The sequence below is a fragment of the Lichtheimia ornata genome, assembly GCF_029851405.1.
Source record: "Lichtheimia ornata isolate CBS 291.66 chromosome Unknown scaffold00122, whole genome shotgun sequence".
Classification (NCBI taxonomy): domain Eukaryota; kingdom Fungi; phylum Mucoromycota; class Mucoromycetes; order Mucorales; family Lichtheimiaceae; genus Lichtheimia; species Lichtheimia ornata.
Genome location: NW_026695442.1, coordinates 20,586 through 42,816, shown reverse-complemented (window position 1 = coordinate 42,816; position 22,231 = coordinate 20,586). Strand labels below are relative to the sequence as shown.

At 44.1% G+C, this 22,231-nt stretch overlaps 8 protein-coding genes across 8 annotated transcripts; 3 read left to right on the top strand and 5 right to left on the bottom strand.

Annotated features, from left to right (window-relative positions):
- Nucleotides 1–879: 879 nt before the first annotated feature.
- O0I10_012353 (uncharacterized protein) lies at nucleotides 880–2,345 on the top strand (the record flags this gene model as incomplete). The annotated part of the gene is made up of 4 exons (XM_058492286.1): nucleotides 880–1,039; nucleotides 1,098–1,260; nucleotides 1,322–1,405; nucleotides 1,466–2,345. The coding sequence occupies 4 exons, from the start codon at nucleotides 880–882 to the stop codon at nucleotides 2,343–2,345; spliced, it is 1,287 nt and encodes a 428-aa protein (XP_058336958.1).
- A 456-nt stretch (nucleotides 2,346–2,801) lies between these two features.
- Nucleotides 2,802–3,435, bottom strand: O0I10_012352 (uncharacterized protein; the record flags this gene model as incomplete). Its single annotated transcript, XM_058492285.1, has 2 exons — nucleotides 2,802–3,115; nucleotides 3,168–3,435. The coding sequence occupies 2 exons, from the start codon at nucleotides 3,433–3,435 to the stop codon at nucleotides 2,802–2,804; spliced, it is 582 nt and encodes a 193-aa protein (XP_058336957.1).
- A 2,057-nt stretch (nucleotides 3,436–5,492) lies between these two features.
- On the top strand, nucleotides 5,493–6,227 carry O0I10_012351 (uncharacterized protein; the record flags this gene model as incomplete). The annotated part of the gene is made up of 6 exons (XM_058492284.1): nucleotides 5,493–5,501; nucleotides 5,564–5,585; nucleotides 5,672–5,705; nucleotides 5,761–5,844; nucleotides 5,904–5,957; nucleotides 6,002–6,227. 6 exons carry the CDS (start codon nucleotides 5,493–5,495, stop codon nucleotides 6,225–6,227), a joined length of 429 nt encoding a protein of 142 aa, XP_058336956.1.
- A 370-nt stretch (nucleotides 6,228–6,597) lies between these two features.
- O0I10_012350 (uncharacterized protein) lies at nucleotides 6,598–7,119 on the bottom strand (the record flags this gene model as incomplete). Its single annotated transcript, XM_058492283.1, has 1 exon — nucleotides 6,598–7,119. The coding sequence occupies one exon, from the start codon at nucleotides 7,117–7,119 to the stop codon at nucleotides 6,598–6,600; it is 522 nt and encodes a 173-aa protein (XP_058336955.1).
- A 1,762-nt stretch (nucleotides 7,120–8,881) lies between these two features.
- O0I10_012349 (uncharacterized protein) lies at nucleotides 8,882–9,277 on the bottom strand (the record flags this gene model as incomplete). Its single annotated transcript, XM_058492282.1, has 1 exon — nucleotides 8,882–9,277. The coding sequence occupies one exon, from the start codon at nucleotides 9,275–9,277 to the stop codon at nucleotides 8,882–8,884; it is 396 nt and encodes a 131-aa protein (XP_058336954.1).
- Nucleotides 9,278–11,324: 2,047 nt separating this feature from the next.
- On the top strand, nucleotides 11,325–15,370 carry O0I10_012348 (DNA-directed RNA polymerase II subunit RPB2; the record flags this gene model as incomplete). Its single annotated transcript, XM_058492281.1, has 7 exons — nucleotides 11,325–11,367; nucleotides 11,444–11,504; nucleotides 11,561–11,726; nucleotides 11,789–11,901; nucleotides 11,964–13,878; nucleotides 13,947–15,101; nucleotides 15,155–15,370. The coding sequence occupies 7 exons, from the start codon at nucleotides 11,325–11,327 to the stop codon at nucleotides 15,368–15,370; spliced, it is 3,669 nt and encodes a 1,222-aa protein (XP_058336953.1).
- A 360-nt stretch (nucleotides 15,371–15,730) lies between these two features.
- On the bottom strand, nucleotides 15,731–17,595 carry O0I10_012347 (uncharacterized protein; the record flags this gene model as incomplete). The annotated part of the gene is made up of 5 exons (XM_058492280.1): nucleotides 15,731–16,047; nucleotides 16,199–16,801; nucleotides 16,884–17,112; nucleotides 17,182–17,441; nucleotides 17,508–17,595. The coding sequence occupies 5 exons, from the start codon at nucleotides 17,593–17,595 to the stop codon at nucleotides 15,731–15,733; spliced, it is 1,497 nt and encodes a 498-aa protein (XP_058336952.1).
- Nucleotides 17,596–18,259: 664 nt separating this feature from the next.
- O0I10_012346 (uncharacterized protein) lies at nucleotides 18,260–20,434 on the bottom strand (the record flags this gene model as incomplete). The annotated part of the gene is made up of 2 exons (XM_058492279.1): nucleotides 18,260–20,280; nucleotides 20,347–20,434. The coding sequence occupies 2 exons, from the start codon at nucleotides 20,432–20,434 to the stop codon at nucleotides 18,260–18,262; spliced, it is 2,109 nt and encodes a 702-aa protein (XP_058336951.1).
- Between the last annotated feature and the right edge of the window lie 1,797 nt (nucleotides 20,435–22,231).

Sequence of the window (22,231 nt, the reverse complement as noted above, 5' to 3'; positions counted from 1 at the left end):
GCAAATTTGTCGTTCAGAGTTGCTTGGCATGCAGCAGCTTGGAAGCTCTTTAAAAAGCAGCGTTGCGTTCACCTTGAAATCATGTCCAGGCTGTTGGCACGCAATTTTCGAAACCCCGCCGATTCTTGTTCTCCTTGTTGCGCCATCCGAACCTCTTGATCCCATTGATACCCAGTTACGGCCATTGAGAATAGAGCACTTAAGAGCCTTACTATTCGATTATATATCAATGTTGATTACATCTATGTTGTCTTGTTTCAAGTCACCTCCTAACATCCTTTGCTGTCCTTGTAAATAGAAATCCAATGATCAATAAAGAGACAAAGAGAGCGTCTTTGTTGCATTAAAGCGACCTAGCCAATCGAGCTTCTTTGTCCTGTTCATTGCGCTTATTGAGCGTATCCCAATCAGTGACAACAATGAGGACGTGTAGTCTCTTAAAATAGATGATCCCTTTTTTCGTTGCTGGGCACACATGGCAAGGCTACCAGATTTAGGGCGAGGTGCCGTTATAGTAAAGAATTGTGGACCTTTCCAAACAGCGCCTATGCACACCAACATTGGCTTTTTACAAAGAGATAGACGTACAAATGACAGCTTGTTCCTCATCATTAGATATTCATGCAACGCTATATCTCATATACGAGGGTTCTCATGGAATCAACATGGGATGCATATGTAAATTGGCATCAAGAGCATTCTAAAATATCCATGGCTCAAGTTGTCTGTTTGTGTAGATGATTCCCTCCAAGTTGGATGTGGTATTATCCGTGTATGGCTTTAACCCGTGTAACGTGAGTCATCAACGCCCTGACACTTGTCGGGATTTAAGGTGCTGGGTATACTCTTCTCCACAACCTTCTCTTTTCCTTGTACCTCATGTCACCCACAGCCACCACCACTACTTGCAACCAGATCCCTGTTGGAGACTTGCATTGTCAGCGTCACCCTTACGACAAGGAATTGACAACCACTTGCATCGACTGCTCCGAGAAACCTGATAAGAAAGGATTCTACCAAATCAGGCTCCATGACACAGGTACGCTCTCTTTCTCTTTCGCTCATTACGTCTTTATTAACATGCAGTCTTCTATCAGTCCTCTTTCCCGAAGGTGGTGGACAACCTTTCGATACTGGATTCATTGATGATATCCCTGTACATAATGTTCAACGACAAGGTATCGAGCATGTTCATTATACCAAGGCACCAGTTGCTGTGGGGAAGCAAGTGACACTCAAGGTGGATTGGGATCGTCGATGGTACGTGTATGCTGCATGTATTCAACCTATATCGACTTTATGGGCTCACTTTTTTGTGAAGGGATCATATGCAACAACATAGCGGTCAACATCTTCTCTCTGCTGTGCTTGAACAAGAGCCCTTCCGCGTTGAAACAGGATCATGGTGAGTTTGCTGGAAGATGTAGTGAGCATACGTATTACTCACACACCCACTTTTGGATAGGTACATGGGTGCTACTCGCTCTTTTATCGAATTGGAGACACGTCAAGATCCTTCACGTGTACCCACGCCTGAACAATTGCAAGAGGTGGAACGTCGTGTCAATAAGATGATTGTTGAATCCATTCCTGTGATCGTGCATACTCAAGCCAACAAGGATGATACGGATCGACCTGAGAGTGTACCTGATGATTATGTGGGAGGTGGCACCATTCGTACTGTGGAGATCAAGGGAGTTGACATGAACCCATGCTGTGGTACACACGTTTTATCAACCGGGCATTTACAAATGATCAAGTTACTGCACACCGAAAAAGTGCGTGGTGGCAATACACGATTGTTCTTTTTGGTGGGCCAAAGAGTGACCGATTACGCCGAGTCCATGTTCCAGGTCTCCAAGCAACTCACGGCATTGCTATCGGGACCACCAGAGACCTTTGTGGAGAATGTTACTCGTCTACAGCAAAACAACCGCACCAACATGAAAGCTGCCAAGCGGTGGATGGGTGATTTGGCAGGTCACGTGGCAACGGATTTGAGTCATCAATTGGAATCTCGTGATACAGTGGTCATGTACCGTGCTGATGCCGATATGGAGTTCCTTACCCAGATTGCGAATACGTTGAAGGATAAGCAAGTATTGGAAGGTCGTGAAACCAAGACTATCGTATTGGCTGCAGGTGAAGCGAACGTGGGTGGACCTATTATGGTGCTTGGTGGCTCGAATGATTCAGTGCAAAGCGTTGCCAAGGCGGTTACTACACAGCTTGCTGATAGTGGGATTCGAGGTGGTGGTAAAGGACGATGGCAAGGCAAAGCCAAAGCATGGAAAGGAATCGAATCATTACAAGAGAAGCTGGATCAGTTATCAATCTCGACATAGATGATTTTGAGGAATACAATATACATACACAACTTGGACACTTTGTACATATACGAATTTTTCAATCTTATGATGGGGTATTTGGCATGGGATTTATATTGAAGAGCTGCATATTATGGTCCATGTTTGAGGGCACTCTCCCTACTCTGTAGTCAGCTTTTGGATGTATAACACCACCGATAGAGAAATAGCCTAGCAACGCCTGCACATCTAGCTAGCAATATGTTCGTCATTCGCATCATACGATGCATCATACTAAAGGTTTTGAAGAGTGACATAGTCTTATGCATTACTTTGAGTGACTGTATCCTTAACACCCTCATATGCAAACCCATCTTCATACTGAATTATGGCACAAAGACAATTAAATAGTATATTCAGACATGTAGTAATTGCAGCTATTAACAGCAGTTGAAAAGACATCTCGATCTCATCGTCTTTTCTTCATGCTGTCATCTATACATCATCATTACTAACGCCGGCGCCAGCATGAATGCCATCATCGCCTTCAGGGAGTTCAATGCCAGCACCACCATGAATGAGATCATCCCCGTCACGTTTTGCGAAGTCGCCTCCAGGGAGTCCAATGCCAGCACCACCATGAATGAGATCATCTCCATCACGTTTTGTGAGGTCGCCTCCAGGGAGTCCAATGCCAGCACCACCATGAATGAGATCATCTCCATCACGTTTTGTGAGGTCGCCTCCAGGGAGTCCAATGCCAGCACCACCATGAATGAGATCATCTCCATCACGTTTTGTGAGGTCGCCTCCCAGGGAGTCCAATGCCAGCACCACCATGAATGAGATCATCTCCATCACGTTTTGTGAAGTCGCCTCCAGGGAGTCCAATGCCAGCACCACCATGAATGAGATCATCTCCATCACGTTTTGTGAGGTCGCCTCCAGGGAGTCCAATGCCAGCACCACCATGAATGAGATCATCTCCGTCACGTTTTGTAAAACCCTCAGAGAGTTGAGTGTCAGCAACACCGGCAGCACGCTTTGGATCTAAAGGGGCAGCATGGATGGTATTAGCTGTGAACAGGACCAATGCCGCACAAGAGATGAAAGCAACACGAGGCAACATTTTGAAAAGAGAAGATATTAGGTACTAGTTGATGATAAGATAGGAATGACTCTGTTGTGGGCGAATTCTGTGGCCTTTTTATAAAAAACCTTGACGGTCTCATCTCTGCTTTATCCTACGTCTCGGTATTCACAAATATGCAATGATGATGTTTCCTTCTTGGAAGATGCAAAATAAATACGTACATCTTTTATCAATACGTTGCGACTAAAATCAGCTTTTAAAGATGATTGAGGACTTACTATGACAACCACACCAAGACGACTGGTCCCCTACTTATTCTAGTCGAACGTATTGCGTGTTTTTAATCATTGTCTACGTATCCGATTCCTTTTTCTTTATACCACCACCAAACAGACGTATCCAATGTTGATTATTGAGCATGCAATGCTTTGCTTTTTCGTTTGTTGATATTGCACAGCATCTAGCGTGGCTTTGACGCATAGCATCATGTCGGCTAAATCACACCCATCCTCTCCAGATGCTGGTATGTGGTGATTTCGGCTGTGCAATATAAGGTTTGCTTCCCATTTTTCTACAAACTTAGTCAAACGTAGAAAGAAATGATGCGTGTGATGAGAGATAGTCCTTTTTACGAGCGTTGCCGCTGTAGCATTTGCGAGTTGCGATCCATCACATGCATGTTTCCCAAGTAATGCAAGGGACACCACCTGCATCTTTACGCCAAAGGTATCACCACAAGCTCTCAAATGGTCTATACGCCATGTATCACTACTGCGAAAGCCTTGATCACCATAGACACCAATACGATTTATGTAACGGGAGGCAAAAAGCTTGATTTACATGTATGATTACCATCACGCTCATAGAGATGTTTATCGAAATTTCGGCAACACCCACTAATGGCGTATTTTGACATGCAATGTAGTGATCTGTCGTTGACGTCGATGTTGATATCTAAATAATGACCACTTTTTTTGTTTTGGTATATCTAGCAAAACATTACTGCAAGAATTCAACGTCTCAAAATGACGAGTCATATACAAAGAAAATCTGTTATGATGTTTTTGTGCGTGTGTGTGTGTGTGTGTATGCGTGTGTGTGTCTTTTGCTTGCTGACGATGACCCATTTTTTTGACATACATAGTAGTCTTCATCTCTCTATTACTTGACACAATGGTGACACGGCCATGCTTATATGGGACCCGGCTCTCCTTATGTACTTGAAAAAGCGCCTTGCAAACGTTTTCATTGACTGCAGGAAGTATGGAAAGTAGGCGTTAGTATGTACTACTCTGCTGCTGCTGCTGCCGCTGGTATTGGGTCCCTTATCTCTTTGTTTGTTTGCAAGATGCATCATGATGGAGCTTGATACGAGAAACGCATATGCACCAGCGGGTTGTCAGGGATAAAGGGGTTGATCTACATACATCAAAACAGAGGATAACGTACCACTGTAACAGTCACCTGGAGACATTCTTCATTGGATACTACTGTGTTTGGCCATCATTCAATGGAACAAAGCTTGGAAAAAGTGAGATCTCGTGGTTCGTGTACGATAGATGATGACCCAATAAAAGCCTACTCGATGGCTTTAGAATGGGGTGAAGCCAACATTGGATGATGCATACACCACAACCATGGATCATGGATCCCACCAGATGAAAAGGTAGCATGTTACGCTGGCTGACATGAAAGCGTTCTTTCATTCAAGCGAGATCATGATACTACGTATAGACAACAACAACAACAACAACAATGCAAACGACGAGTAGTCGTGGTATCATTTTATAAAATGAACATATATCATAGCAAGTTCCATTTCAAAAGTGACAACCTTCATCCTTGAGAACTTCTCATTTTTCTTGCACGTGATGTCTCACATGAGACAAAGCAATGTGGGCATAGTCTTCTCCACACTCTTCTCTTGTCCTTGTGCCTCATGTCACCCACAGCCACACCATTACTACTTACAACCAAATCCCTGCTGGAGACTTAACATTGTCAGCGTCACCCTTACGACAAGGAATTGACAACCACTTGCATCGACTGCTCTGAAAAACCTGACAAGAAAGGATTCTACCAAATCAAGCTCCATGACACAGGCACGCTCCCACTCTTTCTTTCTTTGCTCATTACCTCTTTATTAACATGCACTCTCTATCAGTCCTTAATCCTGAAGTTGATGGGTAACCTTTTGTTGCTGTATTTATTGATGATATCCCTGTACATTCAAAGAGCACGTTCATCATACCAAAGCGCCGGTTACCTCAAGTGACAGCCAAGGTGGATTGGGATCGTCGTCGTACGTGTGTGCTACGTTCGACCTATATCAACTTTATGGGATCACATCTTGTTGTTAAGGGATCATATGCAACAACATAGCGGTCAACATCTTCTTTCTGCTGTGCTCGAACAAGAACCCTTTGGCGTTGAAATAGGATCATGGTAAGTTTGGTGGAAGATGTAGCAAACATACGTATTACTCACACTCCACTTTTCGATAGGTACATGGGTGCTACTCGTTCTTTTACTGAATCGGAGACGCGTCAAACCGAAAAGTGCTTGCTGGCAATACCCGATTGTTCTTTTTGGTGGGCCAAAGAGTGACCGATTATGCCGAGTCCATGTTTCAGATATCCAAACAACTCACTGCATTGCTATCGGGTACACCAGAGACTTTTGTGGAGAATGTTGCTCGTCTACAGCACCAACATGAAAGCTGCCAAGCGATGGAGGGTGATTTGGCAGGTCACGTGGCAACGGATTTGGGCTATGAATTAGCGTCTCGTGATACAGTGGAGCCACATTGCGAATGCGTTGAAGGATAAGCAAGTATTGGAAGGTCATGGAACCAAGACCACTGCATTGGCTGCAGGTGAAGCTAATATGGTTGGACCTATTATGGTGCTCGGTGGATCGAAGGAGTCGGTGCAGAATGTTGCCACGGCGATACAGCATTACGCAGCTTACAGATAGTGGCATTCGGGATGGTGGCAAAGGTCGATGGCAAGGCAAAGGCAAACTATGGAAAGAGACTGGAACATTATCAAGAGAAAGTTGGAGCAGTTATCGATCTTCACATACATAGATGACTTTGAGGAATACAATACACATATACAACTTGCAACTTTATCCATACGCGTTTTTTTCAATCTTATGATGGGCACTTGGGAAGTGGATTTATTTTCAAACAATGCACTAAAAGGCAGCACACGGTCCTGCACAACTCCATGTGTCACAGCAATCTTCTTTCTTCGAACACGTGATATAGCCTCTATCTTGTGAATGTCCTTTGGTTGTATAACACCATTCATAAATGCTATCTCGTGCGACTGATCCAAAAAGTCTAGCACCACCAGCGCATCTGGACCAGCAATATCCTTTGTGACAGCCATAGTCATTCGGACCATAGGATACATCATCCCAAAAAGCTTTAAGAGTGGCACTAGGTTGAGGGCATGTACCACGATCACGTTTTGTGAGGTCTCCTTCAGAGACTTGAAAGTCATCACCATCACCATCGATAACGCTGTCGGTGTCAATACCGTCCACAGTAAAGCCATCAGGAACAAAGTCACCACCAAAGCCTGTCTCAGGATCAAAGGCCTCATCGACATCACCAAAAGCAAGTTCTTGATTTGAAGGGACGGCATTGCTTGTGTTGGCCATAAAGAGCACCAAGGCAGCACAAGAGATCAAAGAAGCAACACGAGGCAACATCTTGTTTTGGAAAGAAGTATAGGTTGATAATGTCCCTGCTGTTGATGAATGGAGGTCCCTTTTTATACGGAATCTTGCCAGTCTAACCTCTGTTTAATCCTACATCTCATTGCTCACAAATATGCAATGATGGGTTTCTTTTTAGAAGATGCAAAGTAAATGCGTGCATCTTTTAGCCACAGTGCAACAGAGAAATGCAGCTTTCAAGGATGATTGAGAACTCAAATATCCATACTTCGACAACCACCTTGACTAGTAGCAAAGAGTGACTATCGCATCGATGGTCTATTTGAACATACTGTGTGCTTTGACTCACTTTTTACGTATCTGCTTCTTTTCCTTTAGCAGCAAGCAGGCATACTGAATGCTGATCATTATGCATGTGGCACTCCTCAGTTTCATTTGTTGATCATATGCTGTGGTACCTAGCAACTTTTGGCGCATAGCACCATCTTGGCATCAACCACTTTCATTTCCTTCCTCCCTGATTTCAGATTACATTATGAGGTTTGAATTAGTTTTTCTACAAGTGTTTGTATCAAGTATACAAAAACGAGATGATAACTTATGATTACAAGTGTCTTAATGAGTGTTGCAGCAGTGCATAGCTTCTCAAATGGCGATTTTCCGCATGCATATTTCCGAAGGGACTCCATCTGCATCATTACGCCAAAGACGTACCTTAGGTTCGCAAATTAGACACTTTATTACTGCTATAATCTTGGCCATAGATACGTACCGTGTGATGGTGAGGGATAACCCCACAGAAAAGCCTAACCACCACACTCGCGGGCACGTTAATCTCCATGATTGGACAACACCCAATGGTGTGTTTTGACACGTAATGCGGCGATTTGTCGCTATCAACATTGATATCCAAATAAAGAATCCTCCTCAGTGTTTAATGTGTAAACATTCCTGCAACTGAACTCCTCAAAAGACGAGTTGTTTGCGAAAGATTGATGTTGAGTCACTTGCCAGGATGGCTTTTGTATGTGTATAATCTTCTTGTTGACAACGGCCCGTTGATTCTCAACGCATCTAATAGCCTTCATTTTTCAACTACTTGACACAAAAACGATGTTTTATGTGTCCCCGTCCACTTCGGTTATGCGTACATGACCTTTACCATTTACAGCAGGATACAAAGGATATGGGCGTTGCTGGCTGGCGCTGATGCTCCCAGTACTTGGAATCCCATTTCCTTTTTTGTATACAAGATGCATGGTACTTGATACGAGAAGCCCATATGCATTAGGGAGTTGTTTAGTCTCAAGGAGGAAAAGTCTGACCTACACCATAAACATTCTCAAAAGTTAGGATCATGTATCATTGGCTGCTACTGCTGCTGTGGTTGATCAACACGCAATAGCATAAAACCAAGAAAACCTGGATCCCTGGTGCATGTGCGGTGGATGCCATTGATGGTTCTTAAATGGTTATTGTCATAGACACATAAGTGTGTATGCAATGATAGGAATGATTGGTGCTATTGAGGTCTTAACTCAGAGATGACGTTGCTGTATGAAAAGAGCCAATTATCCTTAGAGGATGCCATAAGGAGCAAAAAGGTATTGATATACGTATAATAATCCTCGCGTGAATGTGGACATCTCTTATAAACCAATGCTCAATGTTGTTAAGCAGCTATTAGCATCGATTTGCATTTGCTATTTATTATGTATGAAGACGGGATACAAGCGATAAACAACATCAAAACTAGAGAGGATGCGTTTTCTTCAACGATATGATTGTTGTAAAGTTAAAAAGCTGCACATGGTCCCGCACAGCTCCATGTTGAACAGCAATCTTCGTTTTTCTCACACGAGACGTAGTTGTAATCTTGTGAAGAACCTTTGGTTGTGTAGCACCATTCATAGAGGTTAAGATAGCTCTTAGCAGCTCTGCCTGCACCAGCACATCTTGACCAACAAGATCCTTTATGGCAGCCCCAGTCATCCGGACCATAGGAAAGATCATCCCACAGGGTTTGAAGAACTCGATCGGGTTTAGGGCATGTATCTTGCACATCACGTTTTCTTTGATCGCCAGTACCATCGCCGTCACCTCGCTTCTCACTTGTTGGAAAAGCATAGCCGGTGCTAGCCATCAAGAGGATCAACGCCAAAAAAGAGATTAGAGCAAAACGAGGCAACATTTTGAAAACGAGAAATGAGTTGATGAGAAGAGAAGTTGTGTATGATAGCAATAGTTTGTCGATGATGAGACACCTTTTATACTAACATTGACATGCGTATCCAGCATCTTATTCATATCACATGTATCTGCAATGTTAGCTTTTTTGGATGCATAAAGAAACGAGTGCATATTGCTCAGCATGGTGTTCATTGAATCAGGCTGTAAAGAGAATCCAGAACGCATCCATTGCTTACTTTGACAATCACCAGCGATAATAAACTAATCCCATCTTCTACTGTGATCGCATTGTATGCGTTTGTGTAGCTGTAGATCTTTTGTTCCTTTCATTTTACAGTCTCGGAGATCCAAGCTACGTAATAATAATTGGACATGTCATGTTGCGCAGCTTGTTTGCTGATACTGCTGGATAGCATTTGGGGTCGTTTTAAGGCATAATGCAATATGGAGGATCAAATCCTACATTCTCTTTCTGAATGCTAGCGTTTTCAGCAGCGCAGATTAATGCTTGGTTGTCATTCTTTACACATCCACGTATACTATACGTATAAGAAGGATGGTACATACCTTATGATGAGCATGATTCCCATCACAACAGCAGCTTCCTCAAGTGACCATTTAGCTCTCATGCATAATTCCCACGAAATTAAAGGCACGCCTTTGCATCTTTGACATCCAAAAATCCACTAGAATTTCCCAAATGGGACAATGCTATACTACAAGGTTGGCCACAGACATTAGTTCTTTGAAGGTATAGACATCTATACTTGTTGTTTCACGTTACAGATAGCGCCATGTTGGCTTTTATTCACAAGTAATGAGGTAACGTCCCCATTGTCAATATCTGACATACAAAGCAATGATGAAAAGGCGCTTGAATTGAGTTTCATCTACTGCAGGAGGCCGAGGAAAATGGTGTTGTTGTTGCTGGGGTCTCCATTGCAATGTTTTGTTTGCAAGGTGCATGATTCTCGACACAAACACCACCAAGCCCGTATGTACGCATCAAGACGTTCTCACCCGATTGTCCATATATAGCCGATTTGCAGCCACAGGGTTCTTCTTCGGAACTTTACAGATCATATGCAAGCAGGTGGCGGGGCCGCTTTTCAAGGTATTTCGTATCATTATTGTAACCATTGGCTCATAGTATGATGTACATCATGGCATAGATATATCAATTGCTTGATACGACGATGATTCAGCCGATTCTTTCTATGCCGCATTCCTGGTAAGCAAAAACTTACAATGAGCTTATTTAGACTACGGGAAGACAATGAAAATGGCCTTTGCTGCTGTTGATGTTGCGCCTTGCATTGAGAAGTTTTTTAAACTTCCAACGTGCACGATGCGTGATAGGAGAAGCTCATCTGCATGAGGGTGTGTGATACACATACATCCATGATTGGCTATTGCGATGGTTGGTCAACATGCAATAGAATAAAACTAAAAAAAAGCCGGGATGCTTGGTGCATGCACGGCGATGGTGTCTACGTGAAAGGAATAATTGAGGTCGACGAACTATCATGTGTCAAGCGTAATACAGCACATCTATGGCCTGAAACCAACATTGTGTGATACACGACCCATTGATAATAAAAGCGCTCCCACTGCGGATAGCGAGAAGACATGAAAACGTTCGTTTATTCAAGGGAGATAACCATGCTACTAGTACATGAAGGCAACAACATGTATTAGGTAATAAGCATGTATCATAGTAACCACATAAGAGGGGTGCACGTGATGTCTCATATCAGAGACAAAGGGATGTGGTCAATTTGTCAACTCCAAGGCAGCAGCTGTCAGTAGATTGGCCAAGTTTGTAAGTCACAGAGATGGGTTGGTGGGCTGGGAGAGGTGGGCGGGAGGGGAGGAGGAGGAGCATTACAAGAACCCAGCCGGCTCAAGTTACGTTCACTCCTTTGCTTTCTTCGGCCCTTTTCACTTGTGTGTGTATATATTGTCTATATCTCGATTCGTCCACTTTTTTCTCATTTTGAATAAACAGCATCAGCACAACACACCAATCCCCATACAACAGTAACACTATGGCTGCCATTTACGATGACAACTATCCCATGGCGCAGTCTGGTTAGTTTTTCTCTTAACAGATCCAAAGAGAAAGAGAGAGCATCGTTGTCCACTCAACTGTCTTTATTCATATCAGACTACTATGCACCGGGTGAAGAAATGATGGAGGGAATGGCCATGCAGGATGAGGATATCACGTAAGCAAAACAACGCGCGCATTGGCGAGAGAGGACCTAACGATCTTGCTCTATAGTCAAGAAGATTGTTGGACCGTGATCAGCTCGTTTTTCGAAGAAAAGGGTCTGGTGCGTCAGCAGCTCGACTCGTTTGATGAATTCGTTCAAAATACCATGCAAGAGCTTGTGGACGAGAATCCTACACTAGTGTTACAGCATGTTGGTGGTGATGGCGATGTCACTGTAAGACGCGAGCGAACTACGATGATAAAAGAGCAAATGAGTTGACGAACACCTTTTATTAGAAACGTTACATTATTGATTTCGGCCAAATCTACCTGTCAAAACCTACAATGACTGAAGCCGATGGTAGCACAGCACCCATGTTTCCACACGAAGCTCGTATTCGCAATTTAACGTAAGTTCTTTAAAGAGAGAGGGAGATGGTAAATAGGTAAACAATATTCATATCAATATTAGATATGCATCACCATTGTATGTGGATATGAGCAAACGGACACAGGTAGCTGTACCACAGGACCCTGACAATCCGATCAAGAACATCAATGAGCAATTTGTGGATGAGAGTGGAGGAGAAGCAGCACCCGTCAAGAACAAGGTGTTTATCGGCAAAGTCCCCATCATGTTACGATCGTCTTATTGTATCTTACACGACATGCCGGAGACACAAGTGCACGAATTGGGTGAATGTTCGTTTGATATGGGTGGCTACTTTGTTATCAATGGATCCGAAAAGGTGTTGATTGCTCAAGAGCGTATGGCCACCAATACCGTCTATGTCTTTGCCAAAGCGCCTCCCTCCAATGTCCAATACACAGCTGAAATCCGCTCTGCACCTGAACGTGGTTCCAAGCAGGCTTCTCCTCTTTATATCAAAATGTTACGATCGACAGCTGAACGTGGATCCAGTGGTCAATCCATTCGTGCTACCTTACCCTATATTCGTTCTGATATTCCTATTGTGGTGGTGTTCCGTGCCTTGGGCCAAGTCTCCGATCGCGACGTCTTGTCCCATATTTGCTATGACCAGAACGACTATGAGATGTTGGAGATGTTGAAGCCATCGATTGAGGAAGCATTCGTGATTCAGGACCAGGATATTGCATTGGATTACATTGGCAAGCGTGGTTCGACGGTGGGTGCTACACGTGAGAAGCGTATCAAGTATGCGACCGAGATTTTACAAAAAGAGTTGCTTCCTCACGTCGGCACAGAGTATCGCAATGAGACGCGCAAGGCCTACTTTTTTGGTTACATGATCCATCGTTTGTTATTGGCAGCTTTGGAACGAAGAGAATTGGATGATCGTGATCACTATGGCAAGAAGCGTATGGATTTGGCAGGTCCCTTGATGGCGGGTCTTTTCCGATTGCTCTTCCGAAAATTGACCAAGGATGTCTCAAAGTACTTGCAAAAGTGTATCGAATCAGGACGTGAATTCAACTTGACACTGGCTGTCAAGAGCAATACCATCACCAATGGTCTCAAATACTCTTTGGCTACGGGTAACTGGGGTGATCAGAAAAAGGCCATGCAAAGTCGTGCGGGTGTGTCCCAAGTGCTCAACCGATACACATTCGCTTCCACCTTGTCCCATTTGCGTCGTTGTAATACACCCATTGGTCGTGATGGCAAGCTTGCCAAGCCGCGTCAATTGCATAATACGCACTGGGGTCTCGTATGTCCTGCTGAAACTCCCGAAGGTCAAGCATGTGGTCTTGTCAAGAACCTTGCTCTCATGTCTTACATCTCTGTCGGTTCAGCAGCCAATCCTTTGTTGGAGTTTTTGGAAGAATGGGGTATGGAGAACTTGATGGAGTTGGCACCTACCAGTATCCCATCCGCCACCAAGATCTTTGTCAATGGTGTTTGGGTGGGTGTGCATCGTGATCCTGGAGAGCTTATCTACTCGTTGCGTCAAATGCGTCGTTCGGTGGATATTTCACCTGAAGTCTCAATTGTGCGTGATATTCGTGAGAAGGAATTGAGGATCTATACCGATGCAGGCCGTTGTTGTCGTCCCTTGTTCTTGGTGGATGAGACTCAGCGCCTTGTTTTGAACAAGCAACATGTGGATAGATTGCAAAATCCTGAAGATGGTTATGGATGGCAGAATCTTATTCAAGATGGTATCATTGAATACCTCGATGCTGCTGAAGAGGAAACGGCCATGATTTGTATGACACCCGAAGATTTGGCAGAGTCACGTGAAACAATGGAATTTGGTGCACCTTTGCAACCTGAACGTGATCTTGCAGCTCGTGTGAAGAGTCAACGTGGTGGCTATTCTCATACGTGGACCCATTGTGAAATTCATCCTAGTATGATCTTGGGTATTTGTGCCAGTATTATTCCTTTCCCTGATCACAACCAGGTAAGCATGATGGAAAGATTCTTGATTTCAAAACCATTTTTTATTCATTTGTGTTTCTTCCTATCTAGTCACCTCGTAACACGTATCAATCTGCTATGGGTAAACAAGCTATGGGCGTCTACTTGACATCGTACCAGATTCGTATGGATACGTTGGCCAACATCTTGTATTATCCTCAAAAGCCATTGACGACAACACGATCTATGGAGTACCTTCGTTTCCGTGAGCTCCCTGCTGGTCAAAATGCGATTGTGGCTATTCTTTGTTACTCTGGTTACAACCAAGAAGATTCGGTGATTATGAATCAGAGTGCTATTGATCGTGGTCTTTTCCGTTCCTTGTTCTATCGTACCTACATGGATGCAGAAAAGAAGACGGGTATCATGTTTATGGAGGAATTTGAAAAGCCAACACGTGAATCGACCACACGTCTCAAGCATGGCACGTATGAGAAATTGGATGATGATGGTTTGATTGCACCTGGCACGCGTGTCTCTGGTGATGATATTATTATCGGCAAAACAGCACCCATCCCACAAGATTCGGAGGAATTGGGTCAACGTCTTGAATCGCATACCAAGCGTGATACATCCACACCTTTACGCTCCACTGAAACGGGTATTGTGGATCAAGTCATGTTGACGACCAACCAGGATGGTCTCAAGTTTGTCAAGGTGCGCGTACGATCCACTCGTGTTCCTCAAATTGGTGACAAGTTTGCTTCGCGTCACGGTCAAAAGGGTACCATTGGTATGACGTATCGTCAAGAAGACTTCCCCTTCACCGCAGAGGGTATCACGCCCGATTTGATTATCAATCCACACGCTATTCCTTCTCGTATGACCATTGGTCACTTGATTGAATGTTTATTGGGCAAGGTGTCTACCCTGACAGGCAATGAAGGTGATGCCACACCATTCACTGAGGTCACCGTTGAGGCGATTTCTCAAGCTTTGGCAGAGCAAGGATTCCAGCAGCGTGGTTTCGAAGTCATGTACAATGGATTTACGGGTCGCAAGTTGATGGCTCAAGTGTTTATGGGTCCCACTTATTACCAACGTCTTAAGCACATGGTGGATGACAAGATCCATAGTCGTGCACGTGGTCCTGTTCAGATTCTTACGCGTCAACCTGTGGAAGGTCGTTCACGTGATGGTGGTTTGCGTTTCGGTGAAATGGAGCGTGATTGTATGATTAGTCATGGTGTGGCTCAATTCTTAAAGGTAGGTTGTGTATATGGATTAGTTGGAATGGGATGATTCATGTATGTGTTTAGGAACGATTATACGATGCATCGGATGCATACCGTGTCCATGTGTGTGATATTTGTGGTTTGATGGCTATTGCCAACCTCAAGCGTAATCATTTCGAATGTCAAGCTTGCAAGAACAAGACACGTGTGTCCGCTATCCACATTCCCTATGCATGCAAACTTCTTTTCCAGGAACTCATGGCTATGAACATTGCCCCACGCATGTTTGTCGACGCATAAAAAAAACACCTATTTGCATTTTCCTTTGTCCTCTTTATTACCATCCCATCACCCCTTCTTTTTAACTCGTACACACACACACATGTTATCCCCCTCTACTTTTTCTTTTTTACATTTGAACATACACCGTTTGTTGAACATATATATTGGGTCTTCTTTTGTTTAACACAGAGAGAGAGAGAGAGAGAGAGAGAGAGAGAAAGCACATGGGTAGATGAATTATACGCAAATTAGGAAGAAAGAAAACCTAAAGTTGATTCCAAAAAGTGTGGGTGATATGTGTTGTTGTGTTGAATGGGATGAGATGAAGGTTGTGCGTGCGTGTGTATATATGTGTGTGGGTTGAGGAATGCGATGAAATTAATCGTCGTAGAGTCTTGAAGGATTCATCATGGGATAAGGTGGCGCGGCTGATTGTTGTGCAGCAGCGGCTGCAGCGGCGGCTGCAGCTGGGGATGGTCGCATGGTATTCGCATAATAAGGAGGAGCAGCAGCACGTTGTTGATGATGATGCATGTATTGTTGTTGATCATAAGCCAATGGATAATCATCTGGGTGATTGGTAGTAGGGATGGTACCTGCTGGTGCGTTGGCGGTGGCTACGGCCTGCTGCTGATGATGGTTGTTGGTCGTTGTTGCTGTTGTTGTGGGTTGTGGGATTCGTAAGCCACGAGCTCCTAAGATGAGGTGGTTCACTCTCTGTGCATTGATAATGATAGGAAGAAGAAGAAGGGGGAGGAGGAAGAAGAGGAAGAGGAAGAGGAAAAGGCAAAGGAAGAAATGGAGGCAAAGCAAATAAATGCATGGCGGGCATGTCAATGCACTTACCAGAGGCATATCCTAATCCAGAGTATTCATTCGTAGCATACAATGGTTGTTGTTGTTGCTGCTGTTGGGCGGCTGCCGCTGCCGCTGCTGCTGCTGCTGCTGCTGCTGCTTGTGCATTCGCTGCTTGTTGTTGTGCTGCTAAATGATGATTACTAGTGTTGTTGTTGGTACGTGGCAAAGCAGGAGTCATGCGTCGATGATGGTGATGATGATGATTCTTTGAATCTTGAAGAGCAGACGATGATGCTGGTTGTTGCTGCTGTTCCTTGTTCTTTTCTTGTTGCATCTTACGCACCGTCCAATCAAATACATAATCATATTGAAATCCTTCACGTACAAACAAATCACGGAATAGTTTGCGTAGATAGCTGTAATCCGGCTTATCATCGAATCGCAATGATCGAACATAGTTGAGATAGATGGTGAATTCCTGATGAAGAGCTCGACACAAGGCATCGGCAGGTGTGGTCATCTTTTTCTCCATGATCTTGTCATACTTTTCCTTCTTGGTGCGTGCTCGAATACCTTGCCAAGGAAGCGATCCACGACAAAAGTAGATTAAAATGTATCCCAAAGATTCCAAATCATCACGTCGCGATTGTTCTATCAGGATGTGGTCAGCCATATCATCTCACATCCACCCACCTCTAGGATATCCCTCCTCCTCATTTCCTCTCTCACTTACCTATGCCAAGATGGGTATTGACACTAGCATAGCGTGGGGTACCCGTCAAATTCTTATTCTCTCGATAGGGTATATGTGCATTGGTGCGTGGATCACGGAATCGCTTAGCCAAGCCGAAATCGATCATGTTGACTTGATTGCCTCGTTTGCCCACACCCATCAGAAAATTGTCTGGTTTGATATCACGATGAATGAATCCTTTGCTGTGAACGTATTCGATACGTGACAACTATAATGTACACAGGCTTAGGTCAATATCCTCATCCCAATCAAATCCCCCCCCACCCCATTCTCTTACCAATTGATCTGCCAACAATAACACTGTTTTGAGTGAAAATCGTCGTTTGCAAAAGTTGAAAAGGTCTTCGATAGAGGGTCCCAGCAGATCCATCACCAATACATTGTAGTCGCCTTCTTTGCCATACCACCGAGCAAATGGGATACCCACGCCACCAGCTAACGTTTTATACACTCTCGCTTCATATTCGAGCTGCGGATGAGGCGCGCGCATGCTTTCCATCTTGATGGCGACATCTTCATTCGTAGACAGGTTGGATCCTATTGTATATCATAAAGTCAGCTTTTCGTCCATTGAACAAGGGGGTGGAGAGGTGGTCAATGTACCCAAGTAAATCTCGCCAAATGAACCTGCACCAATCTTTTTGCCTAGTTTGTATTTGTTGCCTATCCGCGTAACGCTTTCAATGGACATGATGACAGCTCAGCGTCAAAAGAAAAGAAACAGAAAGAGAGAGAGAGAGAGAGAGAGAGGGAAAAAAGAGAAAAGAGAGAGTGTGAAAAAGAAGGAGTTGGAGAAAGGAAGGGGAGGAAAAGAGGAACACAAAATACTAAGCGAGGACGGGAGAGGAAAAAAAAGTGTGGATACAACAACACCACGCATTCAATTACACTCAACATCCTTTGTTGATCATAACGGACTTGCAAATAGAGAAAAACACATACACACACCTTGAAAGAGCTTCATTAAAATGATACATCCTTGCTGCTGTTGTTATGTAAACAACAACATGGCGTTCATCCTCCTCCTCCTCCTCCATGATCATGCTTCAATGTCTCATTCTCCGTATTGGTTTCAAATCCACATGGTTCATACATCATCTTCATATTTGACATTGTACACAATGGCTCATCTTTTGGTAGAAATAAAAAACCCACTGCTTCTCAATGGAATGCTTCACTTCGCCACGCGGGCATCGCATGTCTCGTGCTACAAGTCTAAACCTGGGGCGGATGTCTACCCACGTGTCAACATGGATACGACATTCCGACCTCTTGTTTTTTATTACTACTACTACTATAGGTGCCTGCCCAAGATAGATATGATACATTTGTTTTTTTATCTAATCGATAATGCATTAAGAAGATGATGGAGGGTGTTGTGGATGATGTTGTGGATTACTACTAGTAGTCGTAGTGGTGGTTGTAGGATCACTAGTTAATGACATACTATCTTCTACAGTCCAAGCATCCGGTTCTCGTACAAGAGGTGGCATCCTCAAAGTGGAAATCATGCTATCCGTGCGACGATGTTCTGGTGTAATGGTACTTTGATCACTGATACTACCACTCATCAAGCTGCTACTTCGGAATGGATTGTGTAGGCTTGTACTTGCATTGCTCAAGCTGCTGCTTCTTTTGCCTGGGACACTTAAACCATCATCCCATAAGGGTGCTCCTGTATTTGAATGAGGATCACCGTTGTGAGGTGCTGCAATAGCTGATGAACGTGCACCTGAGGATGAACCTTGTCGCCATCTTTCAGCAATTTCTTTAAGTAGCCAGCTGGATCGTCTACTTTGGAAAGCATCTAATTCGGCACCTTCCGTGGAAGAGGATGATGGCGGAGGTGGAATTGTGGGCACGTGAGCTTCACCACCTGCAGGCACAGTATTGGGATCAGCAGGACCAGTGACATGGAATAAAGGTGCATGCAAGTTGTTGAGGGTCGAATCGCGTACCAAGGTGGTAGGAGGTCGTTCTACAACATGAGGATCAATAGCCGATCCAGTCGTCATCCAACTCTTGTGTTGTGGGTTAGCACCAGGGGCAGGTGATGAAGGTTCCACATCCGTGGCAAGGCTACCATAATATTGTTGAGCTTCATAGGCACATTGATCCATCACAGGTTCTTGAACTTTGGATTCTCGATGGTTGTTTGTTGTTGCTGTTGGCACTGCCATCATGGTATTATAAGGCTGTTGTTGATGTTGTTGTTGTTCTACCATAGCTGGTGGTGCTGCATCGGCACCCACATTACCATACGACATGGTTTGACCGCCACTGGCTCGTTGCATTAAGGAGGTCAGCATGTTGTATTTAGAGTCACGAACACCACCATCGCCACGTTCCACCATATTGACATCGGCTTCAGCATCATCTTGAGCACGAATTTGTTCAAACTTGCGAGCACGGCTGCTGCTGTTATTACCACCACCATAGCGACGACGTCTTTTCATGCAAAACATAAACGCACCGATCAATACAACAGCCCCGGCTACAGAACCAATTGTGATACCGGCAATTTGTCCACCCGATAATTGGGCACCCTCTTTTGCAGGCTGATCGTTACAAGTGCCATCCACACAAAAAGATGAGCTACATTGGAAATCTTCAAAACATTGATCACCGTTGGCCAAGAGCTGAACACATGCATGTGTAGCTGCATTGCAAAAATAATCAGAGGGACATTCACCATTGACAGCATGGGTATCAGAAGCACACTCATGTGACCCCAATACCAAGGAAGGTGTAGCTGTAGATGAAGTCACTGAAAAGGAAGTTGTAGTTGTTGTAGTAGTAGCATCATTATTCGATGATGTTGTAGCTTGATCATTGTTGCTCATTGTAGTAGTAGTAGCGGCAGCTGGATCGGTTGTACTCGTAGGTGGGATATCAGTGGTGGTGGTATCTTGTTGTTGTTGTTGCTCATCCGATGATGTAGAAGGGGCTGCTGCTGCTGGTACAATTGATTGATCACTCTCACTCGATGATGATGGTGGTTGATTGTTATCGGATGCTGATGCTGTTTGATCATTGGTAGGTGATGCTGCATCGGTTGAGGTGGGTTGTTGTTGTTGTCCATTATCGATGGTGTTACTTGCTGTCGGAGAGTACCAACCACTGTTATTATCATCCGATGCTGCTGGTGTTGGCGACATGGATCCTCCTCCACCACCATCAGTACCGCTCGATCCCGGATCATTCGTAGGTGTAGCTGCTGATGCGCTGCCGGTGTCTGAAGCTGTGCCATCGTCATCATCACCATATCCTTCTTCCCATGATGGTTGTGTATAATAGTAATCGCCTGTAGTGACAGCATCACCACCACTACCACTACCATCCTCTTCTTGCTGTCTTGGCATTAGATGTCTTTTCTCTACATGGATACATCTATAAATATAAAGCCAAACCCAAAAAGAGAGAGAGCAAAAGTATACGTTACCACGAGATGGGACACATAATGCAACATGACTTGCAACAATACACAAGAATAACAATGACAAAAAGGAACGGCGTGTCAAAAGGGTCATCTCATAGAGAAGAAAAAGGGAGAGAGAGGGTGTGTGTGTGTTATATACACAAGGGTATAAAATAAAGAATGGAAAAGGGAGAAAGAAAGAGAGAGAGAAAAACAAGTGTGTTGGTTAACATGGAAGGGTAGTTGGGGAGATACAAGCGATTTTAATGAAAATCGTGTCACCTTGCCATAAACCTTAGCGATCATCGCGACTTGCACACCCGGCCTCTTTGCCAATAGGAGCGGCTCTTTCATATAAAACAATAAAGCTCAGACACAAAAAAGTGCTCCTCCTTCTCCCAGCCGCCACCCCGCTTGTTGGGCCTTTGTGCTACGCCTATATATTCCCCTTCCAAGAAAAATACACAAATGAGGAAGAAAAAATAGTCCATTCAGACTAACATCATAATCTAAAGATGTCTTGTGCTACATGCCTTACACAACACTTGCCCGTGTCGATCCCATATCATCTATATGTGGCTTGATGCCATGAGCAATTTTATCCACCTAGTACTTGTGAACAACAACTTGATGCTGTATGCGTGGTTAAGTGTGAGACCTACCTACAAATCGGGCTTGATGTTGGATCCTCAATGCTCCAAGAGCTTTGTTGTTGCCATAGACTGCTTTACTGCTGATGGATAGGGTACGATACTTTGTGCTCACACCACTACTACATAAAGAGGATCAAAGATAGCATGACAATGATAAGGATAGATGACTTGAAAAATGCCAAGACAACAGAGATGATGGTGCCACCTGGCGTAATTTGGCCGATTAATGCATGGACAACCAACACAAGAAAAGCAATCCTGATATCGGGGCCCCATTACTTTATCAGCTCAAGCACCATTCTACCAACCCATGGCTCATTCTTTTCTCTTTGTGATTACAAAAACTCCATGCATCCGTTATGCACATACAAAAAGGTACTGTCATGGACCATTTTACGCCCACTCATCTCTTTCCTCTATCATGCTATTTCGATTACTTAAGGTGTCAAAACCCACATTTACGCCATTGCCATGGTGACCAGGCGCTCTTTAAACCTTGTGGATTTGAGCCAATGCATGTGGTCATTCATGATAGCTTCTTCTCATTGTTCTCCTACATCTGGATGCCCCCATTCAAAACTCCCATAATGAAGTATAGGTTCTTTTATAATACAAAGTTGATCAGCATGTTCAAGAGCATCATGTGTGAAAGTTTCAGGTTCGAGATGGGGGAATCCCACTATTAAGGTTTGATGTACAGTGTTCATGCATTTATACAAGAGGTGTCCAACCTATTTAATTTCCACTTCTTCCACCTTTCCTCTTCCTCCCGTTCTCCACTGTTGGCCCATTCAAGTACAACTAGCGCCTGCAAACGATTGTCCTGCTTCAACCCATCATGTCAATATTACAGCTCTCTTGATCCGATTGCCTTCGACTGAATGCAAGTCCATGGCGTGCTGCACCCCACTACAACACACGCGTTTCTTGACACACCACCTCCTCTTGTACACTCCTCTATCAAGACCAACCGTAACAGCGTTCATTGCAGCAGCTACTCTATACTCCATTGTCTCAAACAGCATTCACAACTTTGCCACCCTACTACAACACATGCTCTTGCACACTCCTTGCCACGACGAAACGCAACAGCAGTTGCTATTAGCAAGGTCTTTACTCTAGTGTCTCAAGTTACTTGCAACAACCCAGCTTGCAGCCTTACTTCACATGACCAGCAGATAGTCATTATAGAAGTAGCTTTATAAGTGTAGCAACTTGTATCAATACAATCGAATTCCTATGATGGATATGGATAT